This window comes from Actinia tenebrosa, unplaced genomic scaffold, assembly GCF_029948245.1.
Source record: "Actinia tenebrosa isolate PJP-AT-01 unplaced genomic scaffold, QUT_ActTen_1.0 PGA_scaffold1__47_contigs__length_23844297, whole genome shotgun sequence".
NCBI lineage: Eukaryota > Metazoa > Cnidaria > Anthozoa > Actiniaria > Actiniidae > Actinia > Actinia tenebrosa.
In genome coordinates this window covers 11,731,959-11,755,348 of record NW_028292578.1, presented here as the reverse complement: position 1 = coordinate 11,755,348, position 23,390 = coordinate 11,731,959, and the positions used below count along the sequence as shown (strand labels likewise).

At 39.4% G+C, this 23,390-nt stretch overlaps 1 protein-coding gene across 1 annotated transcript; it reads right to left on the bottom strand.

The window, feature by feature from the left end:
- Nucleotides 1–2,392: 2,392 nt before the first annotated feature.
- On the bottom strand, nucleotides 2,393–4,465 carry LOC116292170 (homeobox protein HMX3). Its single transcript, XM_031699467.2, has 2 exons — nucleotides 4,012–4,465; nucleotides 2,393–3,789 (listed from the first exon to the last, which is right to left on the bottom strand). The coding sequence occupies exons 1-2, from the start codon at nucleotides 4,286–4,288 to the stop codon at nucleotides 3,338–3,340; spliced, it is 729 nt and encodes a 242-aa protein (XP_031555327.1). The 5' UTR covers nucleotides 4,289–4,465; the 3' UTR covers nucleotides 2,393–3,337.
- Nucleotides 4,466–23,390: the final 18,925 nt, after the last annotated feature.

The following is a 23,390-nucleotide window of genomic DNA, read 5'->3' as shown; positions in this document are numbered from 1 at the left end:
TTCACAGCGTTCATCAGCAGGTGCGGGGAAAAAACCTAAAACAACGCTTTTAAAAGATGTCATTAATCTACATTGTAAGACGGTAGAGATAGTTCAAAACTTGTCATTCACATCCTCATTGTTTTTTAAATAAGAAAAATCCTGACTATCCTAGAGAATTGCCAAAAACTCTCTTGAAGGCAATCAGATAGGCAAACAAGACTCACATTGACTTGTCAAGCCTCGAAGACCTCAAGAATCACTCAGTACGAATTTCTAAATTCCCTTACATCAGGAAGGAATTATTTGGATTTAGTTACATTGATAAGACGGTACTAATAATAAAGGATTTCAATGCCTTGAAGCATCTAGGCAACCCCAAAGGCTTACAATATCACTTCCCTTTAGACACAATTACTCCCTCTGTGATCACAAATAATAATTGATGCTTTTTGAGTTGAAGTTATATGTTTTTGTCGTCATTATCCTTCACCCGTCTGTTTGTTTTTCGTTTCTCACGCGAATCGACATTAACGAACTGGAGCCAGGATTTGTGAAGGGTGGCTGTTCTTCATATTCTGACGAAAAGACGCTTCAAAACGTTAAGCAAATACACCCTTATACTGTAAAAAGATATCAAATAAAGAAACCAGAAACACATTGACGACGTTTGAGTGCTTACTTCAGTGTAGTGTTAGTTGTTGTTAACAAAATTAGTTGAACTCCAGCCAAATGGGTCTCAGTATGTGGATTTTTTTTTCTCTCGACAAGAAATATTATACTTTCTATTGCATGGAAATAAAAGATGAAATATGATACAATAAAAATGATTGAATTTGAGCGTGAAGCAAGTGGTTCGGGTTTTAAACTGTGAGGCGAAAACTGAGAACTAAAAACCAATTCTGTAAAGTGATTACCAGCAGAAAACGTCAATTGATTCAGACATGTTTGAAAGAAAAGCAAGACGAGCGATCGTTTCTCGAGGAGTTCTGATGGATGTAGGCCATCAGGGTCATTAGAGAAAGTTTTAGTAGCTAAATACATTTTAGCAAAGTGAAATGACCGACTGGTAAAGTGGATGGACAAGCTGTTGGCCGAGGGATGAAAATGAATATTCTAGGATTACAGTGGATTCTGATTGGATTTGACAAAGTACTTAGTATTTGTAACATTTCGCATTTAACCGATGCTAGCAGCAATATCAGGCCTAGTCAACAAATCATTCAAAAATAGCCCCTATTAAAATGCCCGTGTCTAACGAGTTCCTAAGCAGTAATTGCAAGTAAAGCACTTGGCTGTTAACTTGTCTCTTCCTCTCCACCAGACTGTGAATAAAGTTTTATATTGCGAAAAAAAACCACTTAGAAATCCCTAAACCTCATAAATATTTCAGGTCGTAGAAGCAGCGCTAATGGTAGCTATTTGGTGAATTTGATAAATACCATAATGTGAGAATTATCAGTTGATTCAATGAAATAATGACATTCCTTTGCCTTGTTTGCTTTCTAAATTAATCAAGAAAAACTTTCTTTTTCTTACCAGCGTTAACTAAGGACTCAACAAACACCTTTGAATCAATTGAATTGTCTCAGTGTTGTTTTTTAACCACGTTTGTCGGTTCCACGTTTAACCAGGTTAAAGAATGGGTTGATTTCATGGGAGGGACTTTATAATCGTACAAACGAACAAAAGATAGTATTCTACAAAGTAAAAACTTCATGTCTAGAAATCTTTACTTTTTTTGAAAACCCTAAAGGAATTACTTTTGAACACCACCCATGTTATCCAAACACTTCAAATTTAAAACCAATTTGTTAAAAAAATGTGGTTACCAACGGATATTCTCTCGCTGTAAACAAACTAGAAGATACTGATGGAAAATGAATAAAACTCAAAGGAATTGCCTCTAACGATCAAAGACAACTTAACTGAGAGGTTTTGGTACCGAGGTTTAGTCTTGTGTATTAAGAGGTGTATTGTTGAACAAGTCTTTAAGAACGAAGAGGTTTGATTTAAGAAATATTGACCACAGAGAATCAACAAGGACAATGAACTCTAAATGCTTTGACGAAGCTTTCTGAAGAAGTTTCTTTAGCTTTAGAAAACGTAATTGAATTTTCATTTCCTAACTATTACATTAACACCTTGGAAATTTCTAAATGCGACGAAAGACGCATTTGGTGTTTTCTAATGAGCAGAATAAAGTAAAATTGTTTGTTTCGTTTTGAACTCGAGTTTTTAGCTATGGATAGCATTAAACATTTCAGACAAGCGAAAAGTGTTTCAATTCAATGGCATTCTAACGTTGAACGGTTGAAAGGCGAACTCTTCAATGTGGAAAACGCAGTTTCATTGTTTGAGTTAAAAGCACTGAAACGCTTCAACGAGGTCTAATATCCAGCAAAGCAATCCATCCAAGTTCAAAGTCTTTTATTCGTCAAAAGCACGACTTATTTGAATCATTTATATGTACACTTTCTCTCCTAAAAATCAATCCTAGTGATAGCTAAATCCTTCAGAGTGTCAACTGCATAGACTTTCAAATTGATTTTCTTTAGAGTTCACTTCAAGTATTGATTCTTCAGTGCCGCTTGTCCAGAAATATTCTTTATTGTCTTTGTATATAAACATTACTACTTGGTTTGATAAAAGGAAAATAGAGGACAAAACGAGCAAGGATACCATGTGGGGTAGTAATAATTATAAGTATTTCTTGGTGAGACAGAAATCGGCATGACATTTTCGTAATCAAACTCCAAACAAAACTATTAGCTCTCTAGAATTAACGATAAACTTGGAGTGCAGAGAGAAGAGATCAAGATAATTCGAGCAAGCATGAACAGAACAACCCCTTTTGACCCAATCAATTTTGTACTAAATAAATAGGTGTAAATATGGTCAGTAAACACACCAAGAGTTCTACGACATTCTTAACATTATCAAATATCTTAAACCCACAGATTTGTACAGTTGGACTGAGTCCGTGAACGACTTAGTGAAGTGATGTATTTCCTGTAATCAGCAGCAAATAAAATCGGTCCCAAATATTTCTATGTACAATAGTACTCATTTTCAAAGATGATTTGTCTTATCTACACTAATAAAGCTTGTTTTGCAAGCTTGATTTCCTCTCATTTGGAAAGAGTTTCAATTTAGTTTTTTTCACAGGTTTTTGGTCTTACTTCTTTGAGAGTACGACTTTGCGGTCATGGGTCCATAGTGATTCAAAGCACCACCAGTAATATCTCTGATTCAACTGTCGTGATGCAGTCCATGCCACCACCTGGCTGGCTTTCGTGCAACAAGCTTACCAAACAAGCTATATCTTTAGAGTTTTTGAAGAATTCCATAGTTCTTCCTATACGAGCGAACTCATAGACGGCCGTAATGGGTGTGCAAATAGATGCGGAAAACTTGGAGCATATTGCATGCTAGCGTATGGGTGATGATAGAATGGATAAGGTGTATGTGGATGCTCTGAACGGCTTTGGTCGTGGTACAGTATAGGTACTCGAACCATTCGATGCTGGTTTGCTTGCGCTAACGTCGCAGCTTCCATTTCTGCAGCAATTTGTCTTTTCCACTTATTTCTTCTGTTTTGAAACCATATCTTTACCTGTGTTTCCGTGAGATGTAATTGTGCCGCTAGACCAGCTCGCTCTGAAGACGACAGATATCTCTTCATGTCAAATGTTGACTCGAGCTGATAGACTTGACTTCGCGAGAACACTGTTCTTGTTTTCTTTTTCCTTCTTTTTTTACTATCGTCCTTTTTATCGTCGTGAAGCTGAAGATCCTTCTCTGAGTTTCCTGAATAATAACCCAGTAATTGTTTTGTGAGAAATCATAAGTTATATTATCTTGACCCCTTGTTATGTACAAGAAGCGTGCCCTTCCACAAAGCTTCCGTAGTTTTACCCAACCAGGGTTGATCGTAGTGGTAAAAAGAACAAATATAAGTACAGTTTTAAACAACCACAGTGTCAACTTCACAAAAGGTATCAAGCCTATGTGTAGAAACTATGTACTTACGATCAAAGTCTGTGAGAGATTTATCGGGGCTTCGTCCAGTAGATTCTGTTTCCCAGTCGTAAATGTCTACATGAGTTGGAGTTTTACGGTCCGAATGGATTTCCCCGAGAGGATAACTACTTCCAACGGTACCCTTTTCGTCTGCTACTTCAGCCTTGTCCTTATCTCGCTCATTTTCGCTCGTAGTGGTAAATTCTCTTTTTTCATTACCTCTTGAGCTGTGTGAGCTTAAAATATTTGAAATAGAGAAAGGGTTTGTGCGTGTCTTCTCATCCATACTTCCTGCAAGTACGTCTTGATTTAATGAGCTCTGAATGTTTTCGTATTTTGAAATGAAGGAGTAATTTCAGGAGCCTAAGAAAAGGCAAACAAAGACCGTTTGTGTAAGTCTCAATGCGCTCGCGGCATAAGTGGCGACGTTTTAAGTCGGTGATAATGATCGCGAATAAAAATGTCAAACTTGTTAAACGGTTGACATGCTAAAACTCAACAGTGATTGGTTCTCCAATAAGTCTAATGGAACCGTGAGAAAGCCAAAATGTACTTCCCCGCCTACTTCTTTACAAACAACCGGGAAAAACGATAAAAACTTGCTGCGATTGGCTAGTCGTCACTATCAATTAGCCTCAGACACGTTGCCATTCTAAATGTGTTCATGTTTAGCCTTTTTCAATATTGGCCAAACGGTATACAATTCAGCAATTACGCGCCTAATGTTGAGTTACAATCGTCAAATCCTTTGCCCTGATGCCCTTATTCTCGCACGAAGTAAGGCATTTGTTTATGCCTTGTCAAAGCAGCCAAGATATTCTTAGCTATCTCTTAATAATCAATAGTGTGTTTTACGCCTTTGGCTGGTTCTCGCACGCCCCTTTTTGTATTTCGATAAAAGAAAGTTAAAATTCAAAGCGAATTTATCTTACGCTTATCGTACTCTTAACACTGTAAAACTCTTACAAGCCTGGGTATGTTGTGAAATCGATGCCATGACTTTGTGGGCAAAGAAGCAGCTTGGTTTCATGAACCATTTGCAAGGGAGAAATTTCCATAACAAGGTAATGATTGACATGTTAGGATTCACATAACTAAGGGGTTTACTGACCACCACGGTTTCGTCTAGAGTCAAGAAAAATAAATCGATACACATTGCCCAGAGAATGCATAGAAACACGACCATAGGTCTTGTGCTAAAAATGAGTTTTATTGATGTTTTGATCGGAGTCCTAATGTTTTCTTGCTGTTTTTAATCATTCTTGGGGTTTTTTCCCAATCAAAATTGGGATGATGACAAGTTGATTGGCTTAAGTGACTACAGATGTCGGTCTAATGAGATGGTAATGAGTCGAAAAGCCATTGGTGAATTGCATTCCTCGCCGAGCCGTTTGGCTTAAGAGGTATTAAGTCATTATCACTGACAGTCGAGAGTTGAGTTGATTGATGAATGACCGATTGAAGTGGTTTGAACAACAATTGGCCGAGCCAACCGGAGAATAGGATGACTGAAAGTGCCTATCATGGCTTTGGCGTCCGCTTTCTTCTAAGAATTACCACTTAAAGAATTATTTACATCATCCGCTAAGCAAGTAAAATTGCTCTTAATGAGCGACATTCAAAATACTCAGAAGTCTCTATAGTGCAGATACAATATGTTTGTGGTAAGGTCTTTGTTCTTGTTTTGTCACAGGTATTTGCGATCACTTGTAAATCCACTGCAGGAGGTTTTTTTTTTTTCTGTCAAAGAGACTTCGAAACGTGTCGATTACTTGATTGCGTTCTTTGGACAGTGTAAATATATCTATGTTCCTCATTTGTTTGTTTATTGACTTTTCAATACAAATTTGAGTGGATTGGAAGAGTTTAATATAGCCTTTATATAAAGAACAGCTTTATGATCCACAATAAAAATACGATTGAATGACCAAGCAGGCGTGTAAGTTAAGAGTGGCGGTCGTTCTGCTTTTACAGCTTTTACTTAAGAGACAATATGCGGCTTTTATTGACAGATAAATGCTTTTCAAAACAATCTAATGTTTGTGCTCTTCCAAAGGTTGATAGCGATTTTCAAATATATCAACATTACCAAACCCTCCAACATTGTGACCACTGTACCTCCCCTTTATAATATCTATCCAATACATTCGTTTATTCAACGCCATTAGGTTTTTCACGAGGCAGAGGATGTGAAGATCAAATGATAAGGAAATCTGTCTAAAATAAGTAGTGATAGCAGGGAGAGCAAATTTAGCTAAGCAATTTGTTTTTGATCAGTCGGACACTGTGAAATACTTTGTATTGTTTGGGGTTCTTGGCTCGGTGAACATTGCTAAAGCTTTTTTTATTCCTGAGCTGATGAAAAAGATAAGAAAAGTCTTTGACTTCAGAGATTGTATGTGAGCACGCACATGACACGATATAGAAAGCCAATATTGCATATTCTAGTGATTGTTTGGAACTTTATCTTCGAACTCAATTTGCGATATTCGACCGAGATGATCTTTCTAAGAAGTCTTCAGTGAATGGACAAGATAACTACAGCAGGATAAGAAGAAAAGGAGCTCAGAAGTGATCAAGTCGAAGCGTGAGAGAGAAAGGGAGAAAGATGGATATATATATATTTGAAACACCATTCCAAAGTTTTTAGGGGTTCAATTGCAAACGAATCACACACCTGGTTAAAAACTTATTACATCAATCACTTAAGGCCGTTCTGAGATTAAAGCAAACAAATCGATTGCCTAGAAAGCCCCTAAGTGTCTTAAAAGAGGTTGATGTGAAATAGCGGTTATTAGTTCAGCCATCCGTCTTCGAATAGCTTTTAAAGCAATTAAAACTAAAAGTAATAAAGAGCTTTTCCCTTCGTTCTTATTTCCCTTGGCAGTGAAGATCAATTTATCAGGTCGGGGGATGGATGACAGGCAATGATTTCGGTGTTTTGAATAACTCTTCAGGCAAGACCAAAACAACAAGCGAAAGTGTATCGATACAATCGTGTTATTTTCTTTTAAACGCAAAGCTCAGAATCAAATTTATGTGGGCTGATTTCTAATCGAAGAAAATCCCTCCCACAACACTCGAGGGGGAAAATGTAAAACTTCTCATCAGTTTTCGTGGCATTTCAATCTACCAATATCGTCTCAGCCTCATAATTTTATTAAGACTCGATCATTGACCAATTTTCGAGGAGCCAAGTGAAAGGAAAGGACAAATCAACAGTGTTTTAGGTGTTTCTAATTTAACCTGATTATTTCCTCACTGCGCTTAATGGTTGTTGTGTAGTCCTTATCAGCACTAGTGATTTTTATTGCAAATGGCTATCATTAAGACGAGTGTGTTGGCGCCACGCTAGCTGCTCACCACAAAGAAGTAATGACGACTGGCTCTATACTTATCACTTTACACGATAAACATAAATATATTGTCTCTGCTCCTCCCATCATGGTTAATCATTCAAACTTAGACGTATTGTTTTCATTTCAAAACAACTCATGAATTGAGACAAACGGGCCGTTGACTTCCAATTGAATGCGAGAAATCGAGATGTATTTCCTTGGTAGAGTTTATGCCGCTAGAACACAGGAACTATTAGGCACTTAACATTTCAACGGCCATAATTTTGAAGGGTTTTTTTTGTATCAAAACACGTTCTTCTGACGAAAGGGTACATTTCTAGGTTACGGAACGATTACTTGACTCAACCGTCGATCAATTGAGTCAACCGAGTTATCAATTAAAATATTGCCCCAATGTCTTCACTTTCTCTCTATGATTTCAAATGCTCAGATGTTTAAATGTCGAGAGGTTTTTTGATTTTTTGTAGTAGTTTTAAGAGACCTGGATAGGTAAAAAGTAATATCTCAAAGGAAAAACCGTCAAGATAGTTCACTTATCCTCATAACACAGAAAAATGATAACAGTTCGCACTCAGTCCTAATAATCGCTCCAGGCTATGTTTTGACGTTTTCCTGAAAGCCATTCCCATAAATTAATGCTTCTAGACAGGTCTGCTTTTATTGATTTGACCGCGAGAGGATGTGTACCTACTCAACCGTTTTTCGAAAAGGACAACATTTTTGACTCAAAAGCTTTAGCTATAAATTTTCAAACTCTTCGGTTATTGTACAAGTAAACAAAATTGAACTCGAGTTCATTATGAATAAAACTGATAATAAAAAAACAAATAGACTGGAAAACGAGTCTTTATATTCTCGGTTAAGAATATTTTTATGGCCATTTTTCTAAATGGAGGGCAATTATATCGCAGCAGGGTTCACACACGATCTCATTGTTTAGTTGTTTGATGGTAATTCTCTTGATGTAACTATGATTTGGAGGTGTTAGCAAGCTTAAACGACTGCACCTCCCTTACTAAACGAAATAAATTGAAGTGTAAACAGAAAGAGTGCCCATGAACGGGTTGATAAAAGAATCAGCTGCCACAGAAGCAGAGAGTCGCTCCTCGGAAGGACAATAGAGGCTTCTGATGAAGCAATCGACCAGAACCATTCTGATAAAAAAAGCTTTGGCTTTGCTATTCCATTGTATAAAAGTACCACCCATATTCAATAAGCGATTAGAAATCCATATTGATCAGTTAAGACAGCAATTTAAATATAATTAGATGATTTATTTACCTAGCAAGTAAACATTCATGAGAAACTCGGCAAATAGACCCTAAATTATGACATGAAGAAAGAGCCACCATTGGTACTTGGAATACAATGGCGTGTTTCTACAAATTCACTGGTTTTTGAGAGCCTCTATATAGTATATTCATCCACAATATTGCCTCAAGCGCTCTTCACTTACGCAATTAACATTAATGTCCAAATGGAAAGGAACGAATCTAACTTGTGATTAAATGGAAGGAGAGATATACCCATCACTGTATTCCACCTGTATTTCTCAGGCCAGGGCTACAGTTTTTAGGTGATTGGATTACGATCAGGTGTGAAACAGTCAATAATCAATTTAAGAAATCTCGCCCAGGATATTAGGGCACCAAAACCTTAGTAGTTATTTTTAGGTGTCTTTTATAGGATTCGTGTTGTAAGGTTGCACTAGGACCGATTTGAGCGCCCGCCCGTACATGCTCTATGAAGCATCTATGCGCGCCTGACAAGATAGTGCACGTAGATTCTAAAGAGCCGTGTTCTCAGCCTAAAAGGCTGTCAACAATGGATCCATTTCAGCTCGTTGAACGCAACTTCGTAAACAAAGCTTTAGGGATTAGCGAATTCAATAACGACAATTCTCTATTCATAGGACGGCCTCTCACTAAAGTAATGCATAGATCCTTTGAATTGACGAGTGCAATTTAGAGCTTAACAACCTTCAAAGACTCGCAACCATAATAAAATTGATTTTGGCTTTGAAGGAATTACTTTCATTGTAAAGGAAAAACGATTCATCAACTCGAGCGAGGCTGTTTACAAGTATTTTTAATTGTGACAGTACAGAGGCGGTAAAAAAATTGCCCATATTTCATCGCATTAAAAGCGGCAAACCACTACATCTTGAGTTTTTTGTCTCTAAAAGTGATTTATTAATATAGAAAAAATCTTTTGATTTAGTTTATAATAAATGATTGATCTTGTGCGAGAGGAAAGAAAAGATTTAGCCTTTTTATTCTTTTGTTGTGCACTTGCTTTTAAGCTCTAATATCTGCGTTTTATCGGTTAAAGACTTTTTATCCCGGGCGGACATATCCGAAAAATGTTGGAAACTATATCAGAAATACCTAACAAAAGAAGAAAAGCGCAACAGCGCGCTGTAACCGAATAACCCTGGGAAAATGATCTTAGCAAAGACTAGTACTATAGTCGATAATGAAAGAAAAAAGAGAGACTTAGAGAGAATTGGCTGACACTTAAATTAGACTGACTTGGAAAAGTGAATAAAACACTGAACTTGTGAAAATAGCAAAAGTAGTCAATACTTTTAATTCCACAATAAAGTTCATGAACAATCAAGGAGGACATTCGAGGACTTCAGAACAAGGAGGACTTTTGATAGATTAGTGTGAAAGTAGTTTTCCATTGTTTTAAAGTTAAATCCAAAACGGTAAGTCAACGAGATTGATCCAGTGGCGTCAAAATCTCCCTAGAGCTCAGTAAGCTAAGCGATTGGTTATACGATTAGGAGAGAACATGAATAACTTGATTGGCGATAAAAAAAGACAAAAAGTATAAGAATATTAGTGGCCAGAGTAAATCGTTTTGAACACTCTTAGGTGGATGATTGGGTTTCACGTTTTTGGCACGTTGTTGATGGTGTCATAGATACGAGTGCAAAACGATCCCAGATCTAAATGTATACACATGCAATCTAAGCTACACAGAACACCTGAAAACTTGACATCAATATGCTATCTATCGGTTGGTGCTAATGATAATGGGTATATTAGATTTCCGGGCTAAGTAAAACAAAAGAGAAAGAGGGAGAGAGAGACTCTAAGATAGAGAGAGCAAAAAAAGATAAAGAAAATGAACGATAAAAGGGAAGAGAGAGATCTAGAGAGAGCTAAAGAAAGAGAGAGAGAGAGAGGCACCGAAGAAAACTAAAAGAACGGCATCAACAAAAATTATAAAAAGAAAAGAAACAGGAGCAGAAGAAAATTACTTAAGAACTGAGAAATCTAAACAAACATAGAAAAAGAAAAAAAGTGATTCATATCTCGGAGAAAGCAGATATTTCTGTATTCCATTTCTTCTTTTTTACCTTTTTTTTCTTTTCTTTTTTCATGAGCTTTTTCAAACAATTCACTACTGATCAAGGTTTTTTAGTGGTATTTTCCCACCTTGGACTCTTGTTCTTAGCCGCCAAACTCTTTCCTCTTGTTTTTCCATACAAAGACTAATACTAAAGATGACTTCTCACCTTAAGAGCTTTTCAGGATAAGTTACCTCCCAAATCTATAAGCTCTCAAAGTCCTCATACAAAAACACCGGTCCAGATTAACATATCCAAAAGTCATTTCTAATTAAAGATATTGGCTGGAATTCGAGCTAAGTTCACAAAATCTGAGCTCAGATAATGTTTAGTTTATAGCCAGTTAAGCTACAATTTTTAGAATTTTGATCCATTTAGCTCATAGCCAAAGTAAGTCACTTTTTTTTATTGCAAATTGCCTAAGTAAATATTTATTCTAAGATCTTCAATTTTCAAAGTGTTAGCTTTTGTGAGACGTTCGTAAATAAACCATCAAAAGAGATTAAAGTTTTATTTGTTTTTCAAATTGCCGTTTATGTTTTTGAAAACCACTAATCGTTATGCCGGAGTGTGGCAACTATAACAACTTTATTGCCAAGCGATCAAGCCAATAAATATAAGGGAAACCCATTCTATTGAACGGTAGACACCATAAAATAACATTGTTGAGAAGAAAAAAAATCGAGAACAGCGGCGACAGGGAGTCTTGACTCTTAGGGTAAAGCCGTTAGATTATCACGATGTAATCATCAGAAACTAAACTTTGTGTTCAGGAGATTTTTGCTATGATCACAATCAGTTTAAAGGAAGTAAATCTATAGAAACTGGACAACAAAACGTAAACTATGATAGCACTATTTGAAATATCTTTAGGTTAGCTTTCTATTGACAGTACGCTCTTCGGGGATAGTTTTACGAAAGTAATGGGAAACTAAATACAAGCAAAAAGCTAGGATATTAATGAATTGATGGGAAATTAGAAGCGGACAAAGAAGTAATCGATAGGGAAAGGGGTTATCTTATTTCACGTTTTACACGTGTTTGAACAAAGTTTGTTAAATCGTTGGTAAACAATTACGATAGCTCTTAGATCCAAACTCCTTCAGCTCTAACACCTTGTGATCAAAGAATCCAAGAAATGGGAAAACTGATAAAAATGATGAAACAAGTGTAATGTGTCTAGAAAGTGTTCAGTTAGGTGAATATCAAGCTTAGCTTTAAGTTTTAAGTTTAATGTGTTCTCAGTGATTGTGACCAAAGCCGAGAGACGCCAAAAACTAAACTTTGAAGAGTTACTTGAGTAAATCTAACCAGGAATCTTGCAATGCCTTGGTTTAATTTGACCGACGGAAGCGCAGAAATTAAAGATAGAAGGAAAAAGTCATCTTTGGTGATAAAGCTGCACTCTAGCGTTGAATGAAACATGGGTTTTTGCTATTTATTCCGACGGCGTTTCAAGAAGGAATTTCAGTGACTACGATTATCTTTTGAAAAGTAAATAAAGTGATATTTTAATAATTGATCGGGGAGACAGACGTGAAGTGCAAATGAGGTTGGAAGAAACTCGATTTGTCTTTGGAAAATTAATGACGAGAGAGAGAAAAAGAATAATTAATAATGAAATTGTGGTTACACAGTAGAGTGAAAAGCAGTCACGAAAATGAAAGAAAGAAAGAAAGAAAGAAAGAGAGAAAGAAAGAAAGAAAGAAGAAAGAAGAAAGAAAGAAAGAAAGAAAGAAAGAATGAATGATGAATGAAATGAAAGAATGAATAGAAAAAAGAAAGAAAGGAAGGAAGAAGGAAGGAAGAAAAAAAGAGAAAGGAAAAAAAGAAGTAATGAACGAAAGTCTGAATATCATGAGAGAAGGTTCGTAGAAAGGTAATGAATGAAGAAGTAAGTAAGAGTCAAAATGAGAGCATGAGCAAGGAAGCAAGGAGTCAAGAATGAATGAGGAGCAAGAAGCAAGAACGAAGGATAAGAAATAAAAAAAAAAATCAAGGAATGAAGAAGAAAAGAAAGAAAGATGAATACAGACAGAAATGAAAATGAAAGAAAGAAAGGAAGGAAGAAAGAAAGGAAGACATTTTTTAGAAATTCAGTCAAATTACTTTACTTTAACGACAACTTTATCAATCTAAACTTGTTGATTTATAGAAAAATAGGATTTTTAAGGTCATGGGGGATTTAGCTGCGATAACTGAACTAACACGAATTAGTAGCTATGAAACTTACTAATTTAGATAATAAATGACTATTATTAACAGTTGATACCAGGCTGAGTTGGTAATTGAAATTTGCAAACCTTGATATATATATTTGTATATTATTAATAAAAATCAATCAAAGATTGACGCAAGTATCTGAGAATCGTGCACAAACTCATGAACTGACTAAAGTCATGAATTATGAATATTTCTATTTTTCATGCGGAAGTTCTGGAAGACTTCAATCGATTTTTTAGGTAGTCTCTACGTTGACTTATAAGTGTCACGTGCTAAGAATAATTCACATTAGTCAAATCCACCTAGTGGTCTATCGTCAATACTGCGTTCTGATTGGATGAGCGATTACAAATCGAAAGTTATAAGTCGAAAAGTCCCGGTTCTTTAAAAACCAAAACGTTAAGAACGGCCGTTTTACTTTAATTCAAAACATGGTTTACACCTATATATTTGCTTGACAAGTTGGATTTAACCGTATAATTAGTTCTCTCGTCCTCATGGCCTATGAGTCAATAGTTCATTTGGGCTCGAGGACTGACTAATTGCTAAGTAGCTGTTGCACCTTGCTTCGTTCACGCTGGGACTACTTGAAGGGAAGGGGACGATATTAACATTATCAGGTAGTCTACTTTTGGTTTCAGTAAAAAAAAAATCATATTAAATGTACCACCTCCCTCTTAAGCCTCTGAGCACGAAAACCTTTAGTTTTAATTTACTACTAAGTACTTAGTACTGATGACTGACACAGACTGTGAAACATCAGGGCACGTGGCACTGTTACCGTGGTAGGCAATTGAAGACACCTTCACAGTTCCCTGCGCCATCTTGAAAAGTAGCCGTGCCTTTGCATCGAAGCGAGACGAATGGTGAGCTTGTAATGATAGAGACCTTTTTTTAACACCTTGAACAATTATTCACATGTCTCTATCATTGCAAGCTCACCATTCGTCTCGCTTCGATGCAAAGGCACGGCTACCTTTCAAGATGGCGCAGGGAACTGTGAAGGGGACTATTAAAGGCACCCTTTTAGCCGAAGCATTGCTCATGCAATCGGAAGTATGGCCACAGTCATGATCACGAAATGGCGCGGCAATGACATGAATTTATCACACTCATACTAAAGAGCTTTAAGCGTATAATGACTGTTCGGAATATCATGATTGACAATAATCAAAAATGGTTATAGTGAAGGCACGGCACGGCGACGTACGTCAGATTATAGTAGTCATACAAGAGGGCTTTAAACGTATTAGCATGTTCGAAAAATCATGATTGACAAGCATTGACCTGCTGCTTTTGGATAGAAAAAATGGTTAAAGTCACGGCACGCACGGCACGTTTAATTATGGCAGTCATACAAGAGGTCTTCAAGCGTATAATGCATGTTCGAAAAATCATGATTGACAAGCATCAACCTGCTGTTTCCCGATTACTGCCATTCCGAGAAAAAATAGACGCCATCTTGGAAACAGTCCCACAATGCATGACAATGCCAACTCAACCGCCATTTCTTTTTTAACCCCGGAATGGCGAATTTTTAAAAAATCGCGTTTGGCATTTCAAAAATCGCGTTTGCTCAGATTTTGTAATATGCGCAGTCGGTTGTTTTCATCAGCGTCTAGCTCAAGACCTGAGCTTAGTCTTAAAGAAACAGCAAAATACCCAAACAGTAGAATATTACATGACCATCAACATGAGATAATTTCTTCTTTTAAATTTGATCATCATTACTGCATGGAATATTACGGATATTGCCGGGTAACACCTCTCCCCCCCCCCCTTGCCACCCCAAATAGTGACCAACCACGTGCCATGCCTTAAATCTTGGAAGAGCTTAATAACAGCAATGAATTGGTTCTGAATTTGTCTGATTAATAACACATGCTGCATCTGTTCACTAACTGATCACACCGCTACACGCGGTCAACGAGTTCGAATTCACCTGTAATCCGAATCCTAGCATCACTAACACGTGTACAAACTGACTGTTGAAGTGGATTACAAACCCAAGTACTGAATAAAGGGGTTTTGAATTGCTTTTTGTATGCACGAATTTTTAACTAGTGAAGACCTAACAGAAAATAAAAAATATTCTACCTGTTCTTGCAAGTGAGATACTGCATGAAGCAAATGTGCAAGGTTAATTATTTTAACGTTGAGCGTTTTCTTTAAATTGCCGGTTTTTAAATCTTACTCTTCAAGAGAACTGGCTGATATTTTTAATTTTCGAGTAAACTTTCAAATGCGTTATTCTTGAATCCTGTTCCCGCATGGAAGGAACAGAAGTCGTGAAAAAAATGGATGTGATTTCTCTTGCGAATAGAACTTATAGAAAGAAAACTCACTCCTGCGATATAACCGCCAGTTATGGTGATCAATAGATCTTTGTCAAAATCAATTAAATCAGAAACGGTTCAAAACCTCAAGGTTACGAACTGTCAACCAGTTTGAAGAGAAAGTCAGACGAGGACGCGAAACTAGACTACATTTATATCCGAAAACACTTTTTTTAAACCCAACTAACGAATTGATGGCAAAATATATATAATATAAAAATAATAAGAGTAACTGAGTAAGAGTAAACACAGTTATTTGTTGCGCAAAGGATGCCTATAAAAGAGATATCCATGCACGTTATTACATAATTAAAAGTTGCCTCTTATAGCAATAATCCCTCAGTTTTATTGGCCCCTTTTATTCCAATTTTGACATGTTTTCCTTCTCAAGTATCATGATAGTAAGATTCTTTATGAAGTTTTTGTTTTTGTTGTATTCAGTCTTGAGCCTGACAATCGAAAGAAATAATACTCAAGGAGAGTACAGATACAGATCTGAAATGAAAATTAAAGCAATGCATCTCTTGCATTCAGAGAGGAAGGTATATAAATATAAAATAAAATCAGAAGTAGCTAGTATGTAGGGTTAAGAGACTATTAAGAAACTATACCACTGTCGCCTTGCAAAATAACGACAATCTTTTTTCCGTCCTTCCGTCCTTGTATACTGTATACTGATTAAGGAGTAAAACATTAAAGCATTACATGGGGAACTGGTACGTTTAATTCTGATAAAATAATTTTAGAAAGTTTATACTGAAGAACTCGAAACTGTGAAACAATAATTTTTGGAAATGAAATGGAATAAAACAAAAATGAAACGAAGAAGAAAAGAAAACGGAACGGAACGGAATGAAATGAAATGACGGAAACGAAAAGGAAAGAATACAATAGCAAACGAAAAAGAACCGACAGAAATGCGCCTTGAGCATAGGATAAGTGCGCTATAGAAATAGAGCTTATTTATTATGTTTATTATTAAATGACGGAGAGAAATAGAAGAAAAAAGTAAATGAAAGAAAGGTAAGAGAAAGAAAAGAATAGATAAGAAAGAAAAGGCTAGCATGAAAAAAGAATGTTTTAATTCAGTAGTACTCGAATATATCAATGACACAGATCAGTCATTTAACAAGAATTAACGCTATCAATCTTTTACTTAGTACCCACTGCGATAAACCATATCAAAATACATCAATCTTTCCCCATAATAATCCAGGATTTTAGCTTAGCTGAGTCAAATTCAGCTCTTTTTTTCCGCGCGCTACAATATTTACCAATCAACGTTTAAAACACCTCGCGGCTGCTTTCGGTTACGTCTTCCATAAAACGCTTTTCATTATAAAATGTGTTTGATACTATTTTTTATAACTTTAATAGATTCATGTATTCTTTAGTTTACTCCAAGAGCAGAAGCTCATCGACGGGGCTTACATTTGATACTTGCGCTATAGAACTTGAAAAGGAGGGATTTAAGTCTAGCTATTTTAGGGGTTGCGCCGAGAAAACCATTTTATTAATGCACTTAGTCAAATACAGATCATAAGATACTCGATGGAAACATTCGTAATGGAGTCAATGGAAACCATGTTGGGTGATAATTTTTATATATTTTTTCTCTAAAAAAAAATCGATGACACTGAGAATAGCACGCGTTTGTTAGCTATACCGCGATACTAAATGGTATTTTAAGATTTTTGTTAATTTTCTTACGTGTTATCCAAATTTACAGTTAATACTTAGTCCCTCGCTTCCGCATCACTTTGACCTTTGCAGAAACATCTCCTCAAAGAGTTTTGTTAGACTGGAGGTATTTAGATGGTAACATGTAGCAATATAAGAGAGTGACAATGAAACGAATAATGGATACACTAAAACATGGTTTCAAATTAAAACAACAGGTGCTATGACATTAAAAAATAACAAAACACTACATAAGTGCAAGAGCAATATCTTCATTTTTAACAAAAATTTTCAATCGAAATACAGTATCCGTAGGTTTTAACCTTCATGAACTGATGCTCCAAGGGACTAAAAGGTAAAGGCTTATTGGGGGCACAAAATCTCGAGTAGAACTATATTTAATACTATGGTATTGATGAGTCAAAATAAATATTGTCATTTTGGTTACCGCTGCGGATCTTTGCGCGTAGTAAAGAGCTCAAGCCTGTTTCTGATTATCAAGTGGGTCCACACCCTTATCTTGTATTTGCCTTCAGTTCGACAACAACAATGTAAAACATAACAAATTAGGAAAGGCGTGACCTTGAAAAAAAAGAGATTAAAAAGAGTCTTATATGATTACTGAATTTTAAAAATGACCAAGACTAACCCAGCTTTGGAGAAAGATTGAAAGATTTCTACACCACATGCACCGGCTAAGACTATAGGATTTATTCTAGAATGAATCAATGTATCAATGTATCAATGAGGATCATAGCAAAGCAAGTTTATATCATTAGCAATACATTTCCAAATTTAATCCCATTCCATATGCTTCATTTCCCATGAAAATGAACAAAAATAATGTGTAGCTTCTGGTTATTCAAAACACGTTTCCCCCGAGGGTACTCCTGAAGCTATTCCGGTCATTTATAGATCACGACCAAAACAATTACATCTAAGAGCTATTTTCACATAACAGAGATTCATGTAAGATTGCACGTTAGAAAGTATTAATTTGTCTTCATCAAAAGCCCAGTCGGGCTTTCTACCTTTGATAACAACGTCTTGAAGTTATGCTATATTGGCTTTCGCGTGGTTTTCCGAACAGTTTATAACTGCCGACATTTGCCTTGTAGGATGGTATAGTGCTTACACTATTGTAATTATTTACTTCCTTCGAAAATTAATTTATTGCAACTTACTGTTAGCCTACCAATTAAAACGTTATGAAACAAGGCTAAACGACATTTTAATGTTGCGCAGTTTATTTTACGAGTGAGGCTTTTAAGCTCTCAAGATAACAACATATCGTGATCAACAGTGTAGTACATCTAGTTATATTTATTTCACAGAAATTAGAGATTATTAAATTTTAAAAAATTATAGTTTGAGAAATCCTTGTAGAAAAATAAATAAATAAATAAATAAATAAATTACGATATTGGCAATTGCAAGACTGAAGTCAACAGCGAGCAATGAAGGCTGAAAGATATTTCTTGCGCGTAAACAAAATGGCGGCAGTGACGTCATATACCAACCCAAAGTAATCAATTTCTCATTGATCAACTTTCCCATCAACTTTCATTTCATTTTATATTTTTCATGCTTCCTTCCAAGATATACATCAATAAAAAGCCTTTTTATACGAAAGACTGGCAATTGTTAGTAGTTATGTATGTCTATGTATAGGGTCACGATAATTTATTCATGAACTAGGTATTCATGTATTCCCGTTGCTATAGCAAATCACCGGAAACGGAAACGAATGGGGTGATGGATCACCCAATGGGGAGGCGGGAACGGGTGACGTAACTGGTGACGTACCGGGTGACGTAAGTGGGGAGGGGCCGGGTGACGTAAGTGGGGAGGGACCGCCCGGAAACGAGAAGAACTACACGTGGTGCCAAGTTTGAGAAAGGTTTAATGAACTCAGCAATTATCTTAAGTGTTTACATGGTTTTAAAAAAGTCCTGAAGTGTTGTACGTGGAGTGACGTGGAAGAGGACGAGAGGTGCTGCCAAAGTTAGTAGCAAAGGAAGGAGGTGGTACGAACTTGGAGGTGGAGGCTTGAGGGGGCTGCCAGGGATCATGGTAGCCAGGGTTGACTAGGTTCCTAGGATCTTCACCTGTGCTTGTGTGGGAGAAGGAGGAGGGGTGTTGATGCTGAGGGGGATGCTGAAGGGATTGGATGTAGCGGTAGTCTTCTTGATCATAGCGTCCTCGTTTGGGCGGGGGGCCTAGAGGTTGTGGCGCCAGTTGTTGCTGAAGCTGTTCGCGGGAAGGGATGACTTCGTCACACCAGGCAAAGTAATCGCAAGCCACATCCGGGTAGTTGACCGAGCACGCGAGAAAGGTGCGGTTCTTGTTTTTCTCAGAACTGCTGACGTTGACTTTGGCAAACAGGTTGTGTTCGCGACACTTGGGGAGGTAGTTGGGATCGAGCCCAAAGAGACGGTTGTCTACGGCATTGTAGAGTTCTTTCTTTATGTACATTTTGCATCCCAGCCTGGAAGTAGCATAAACGCGCGCTTTTTCGTCCCTGGTTTTGGCGCCCTTGAGACGTTCAGCGATGGCCTTGTAATCCACCTTGACGCCACACTTGAAGAAGGTGGCATTCTTGGTCTTGATGACGGCACATGGCGAGCCGCAAAAGCAGGGATGGTTGACTTGATCGTATTCGTCTTGAGGCGGGAGCGTTTGTGGAGAGAGCGGCAAAGTAGGTGGCGGTTGATACTGTTCTTCAGACATCGTAATCTTGGTCTTGGTCTAGGCTTTCTTGGTGTGACTCTGGATCGATGTGAGGTTCGTCGGAAGAGGGGTTTTGATATAGCTCCTCTGTTTGGGGGAGGGACTTAGGAGAACCAATGGAACGGCTTTCACGTGGGGGTGAATTAGGAGGGGGAGGAGTCACGCCGAGCAGGTGACTGAGGATTTTGAGTTGTTCTTCTCTGGTGTAAGTGGGTGGTCCGTGGACGACGTCATCAGACCATTCACGTGGTGCGGTGATGATCTGGGCGTTGGCTTGGCTTTGTGAGAGCTTTTGCCGGATGTTGATTTCGGAGTCCACGTGATTGCGGGCTTTGCGTAGAACGTCCCACGTGGTGTCGTCATAATTGTCTTTGGGAACGGTACAGGTAAAGGTACACCACGGATGCTGTTGGTTGCAAATGAAGGTAACGTACCGCGCGTGAAACGTAGAGGTTTCTACGGTACAGTGTTCGCTATCGCGGTCGGTGAAGTAATAGGTGCAGGGTTTACGACAAAGGCAGTGAGGCAGCCGAGCATTGCGACGTCCGCTCATGTTGAAGTGGAAGCGAGGTGTGAGTCTTTGACGAGGGCGGAGCATGACTTGAGTCCGTAAAGTAATAGGCACCAGGTCTTCCGTGCATGCGAAGAGGCAGGACCGCCTGTTGGGTTGCGGGAGGACGAGGGACCACTCTCTTTGGGAAGGTGAAGAGCAGGTTGGCTTGACGATGTTGACTCATGATGAGGTGGCGAAGTTGTGGCGTAGGTCGTGATACAGGAGATGTATTATTTCGGTGGGGGTCAGACGTAGGGCTTCGCACATGAGACGTTCCCAACACGAGGTCATGCAATAGGTGGGGAGGTTGCAGGAGTCGTCGGTTAGGTCACGTGGGTGGACGTCGGGGCGAAGGATCTTGCTGACGAGGTTGCTGATGGCATAGAGTTGATTGCTTTCTTGACCTTGAAGGGGCGCGGAATGATATTGAGGATGAAGGCGCCAATGACGGTAGAAGCTGCGCATGTGCAAGCGTTGGTTCTTCCGACTGGACCAGTCCACCCAGGGGGCGGCATGGGTATCTTCGGGTAGGTCTTTGATGGTGTCCATGCAATCCAAGAGGAAGGTGAGGAGGATGAGGCGCATGCGCGGAGTGAGGTGAGCTTGCTTGATGTTCCACCAGCAGTCGGGCACGTCGTAGAGGTAGTCAAAGTGAGTTTGTCGGATGCGGTCGTCCACGTGCTGAGTTGTACGAGTTAGGGCCATGCTTTAGTTGCGATGCGAATCGAGGCGGGATTCGTGGTTAAGCTCGCCGATAAGTTCTAGGAGGGGAACGTCTTTCCTGTAAGCTTCAGTGGTGGAAGGATCGAGGCGACTGAGGTCGAAGTCTGCGTTGGTCACGTTATGAGCCAAGATGCGGTACTTGCTGTAGTGCAGCCAACGGCGGGCCTCGGAAACGTGGCGCGCCTCGTAGAGGTCTTTGATCCACTGGTACTTGGGTTTGACGTATTGGTGTTCTTCGTAGGGGCAGGGGTGTGGGGCGTGCACGAGATCCAAGCAGTCGACGTAGAACTCCAGGAGCTTGAGACGCTCTTGTTCGTCGTGAGGAGAGGCGTCGTTGTCGTGGAGGGTCGGCAGGCACCAGGAACGAACGCGCTTTTCGAGGAAGGCAAGAGCGCGGGTACGGGGTCGTGTTGCTGGCATGGTAGTTGGGCGGGTTAGTGATTTTTCTTTTTTTCCAAGCACATTTGTAGCGCCACGTCCATGCCGTAACGATGGACCAGCAGGTCGAAGGCGGGAATGGACATGTAGTGTCCAACGGTCATGAGCTTACTGAGTTCGGTACTTCCGTGGGAGATGATGCGTTTGAGGTGACCTTTGTATTCTTGAACGTGGGCGTAACGTTGCATGACGTCATAGTTATGAGAGTTGTAATCGTCGGACAACCATTGGTGCTCTTCCTTGACCTTGGCAAGGGGATGAATGACGTCCAAGCAATCCAGGAGGTAGAGAATGAGCATGAGCTGAGGTATGCGATGACGGAGGTCTTGCGGAAAGCAGGCACATTCTTGGACTTGATGGTAGTTGAGGCGATCGAGTGTGGAGGTGATGAGACGGGTGTGATAACTTTCGGTGGTTTCCATGAGGAGACTGATGCGCATTCGTAGCGTGTTAGAGTTTTTCTAGACCTTTCTTGACACCGAACCCCACCCCTGCTCCGACGGCGCCAAGACTGGCAGCTTTGGCGGCAGCAATGGCCGCGGGAACGAGCGCCAACAAGGGGAAGAGCCCGCCTTGCTGAGAGCGTCTCTTTCGTCTTCGTCTGCCTCCTACTTGACCATAGTTTTGTTTTCGTGGTCTGGAACGGATGTTTCCTCCTACTTGTCCATAGGTTCGTTTTTTCTGGCGTGATCGGATGCCTCCGCCTCCTTGTTTACGTGGCATGTTCGTATTGGTTGATGATGCGGTGCAAAATCGAATAAAGGGAGGCTAAAGGCGAGCGGGCTTTTATTCATTTTTATCATGACTACTACCACCACCGCGTTCGGAATGAAGCCAAGACCTGCATCGTTAATCCTACCTACGGCACCTACCGTGAGGGTGGACGATCCTGGGCCAACGTTCGAGGTGACGGACGAAGTGATGGCCGCCATGCCGTTAGACGTGAAGCAGGGAGCACCCATTTATTTAAGACCGTTGTCTTCCCGTGTGTGTTCGAGTCATGAAAATTGGGTGCTGGGATTGGATAAAATAAAGAACCCCGCCCGAAGGGAACAGAGTAACGCGTTGCTGTTGTTGGATTCCAAGTATAACGATTTGCTTAACCTCGAGAAGACTTTGTTGGGAGGAGTCATGATGAAATTGAAGTTTTTTAAGACCAACAGACGAAGCGATGACTGGGAAGGAGAAGGGGAAGAAGAAGGAGGAGGAGAAGAGTCTGGGAGGTCGAGCATGGGTGAGCTTCATTACGAATACAAAGAAATGATGGCCGCCATTGCCAAGGCTAGGAAGGAGACCTTGAGCTTCATCATGGCGTTGACGCGCTGTTGTGGTAACAAGACAGGCGATGAAGAGGAGGAGAACGAAGGTGAGGAGGACGAGGGGGATGCTGTTGTCCGCAGGAAGAATCACAAGAATCAAAAGAAGAAGGAACAGAGAAGGAGAAGGAGAATGAACGAAGTGGTCTACGATCCCCGAGGAAGAGACGAAACGGACGGAAAGGATATAAAGGGGTTAGAAAGGGGGCACGAGTACCAATTCGTGGAAGCAGCATGGGGAGACGCAGACGACGTAGAAAGCATCAGGCGGGAGGCAACGTCTTCAAGAGCCTAAGAAACCGTGCTGGGAGTGGCATTAGTAGCATCATAGCCAATAAGGCGCAAGGAATAGCTGGCAAGTTGATCGATTCTAAAGTAAAGTCCAAGAAAGCACGTGCTTTTCTTCACCACCAATTGAAAGCTGCCGTACCGTTTATTAAGAAGCAAGTCGCATCAAGCATACAGTCAGGAAGTGGAGCAAGCAAGGACATGCAACGGGCCATGCGTGCGATGAAACGATTCGAAAGAGTAAAGCTGAGACGACGATGATTTTGACAGTGATGACCGTGACGTTGATGATGTGGGAGGAGTGGAGTCGAAGGAGGAGGAGGAGGGGCATAAAAGTCTCAAAATTCGCCAAAGCAGCACGCCGTGTGACACGTGCAACTTCAG

Excerpts from the sequence above, each read along its gene's own strand:
- LOC116292170 (XM_031699467.2), bottom strand. The coding sequence starts at position 4,288 with ATGGATGAGAAGACACGCACAAACCCTTTCTCTATTTCAAATATTTTA. Across the intron at positions 3,790-4,011 it reads ATCTCTCACAGACTTTGATC|GAAACTCAGAGAAGGATCTT; the intron begins GTAAGTACATAG and ends GTTATTATTCAG.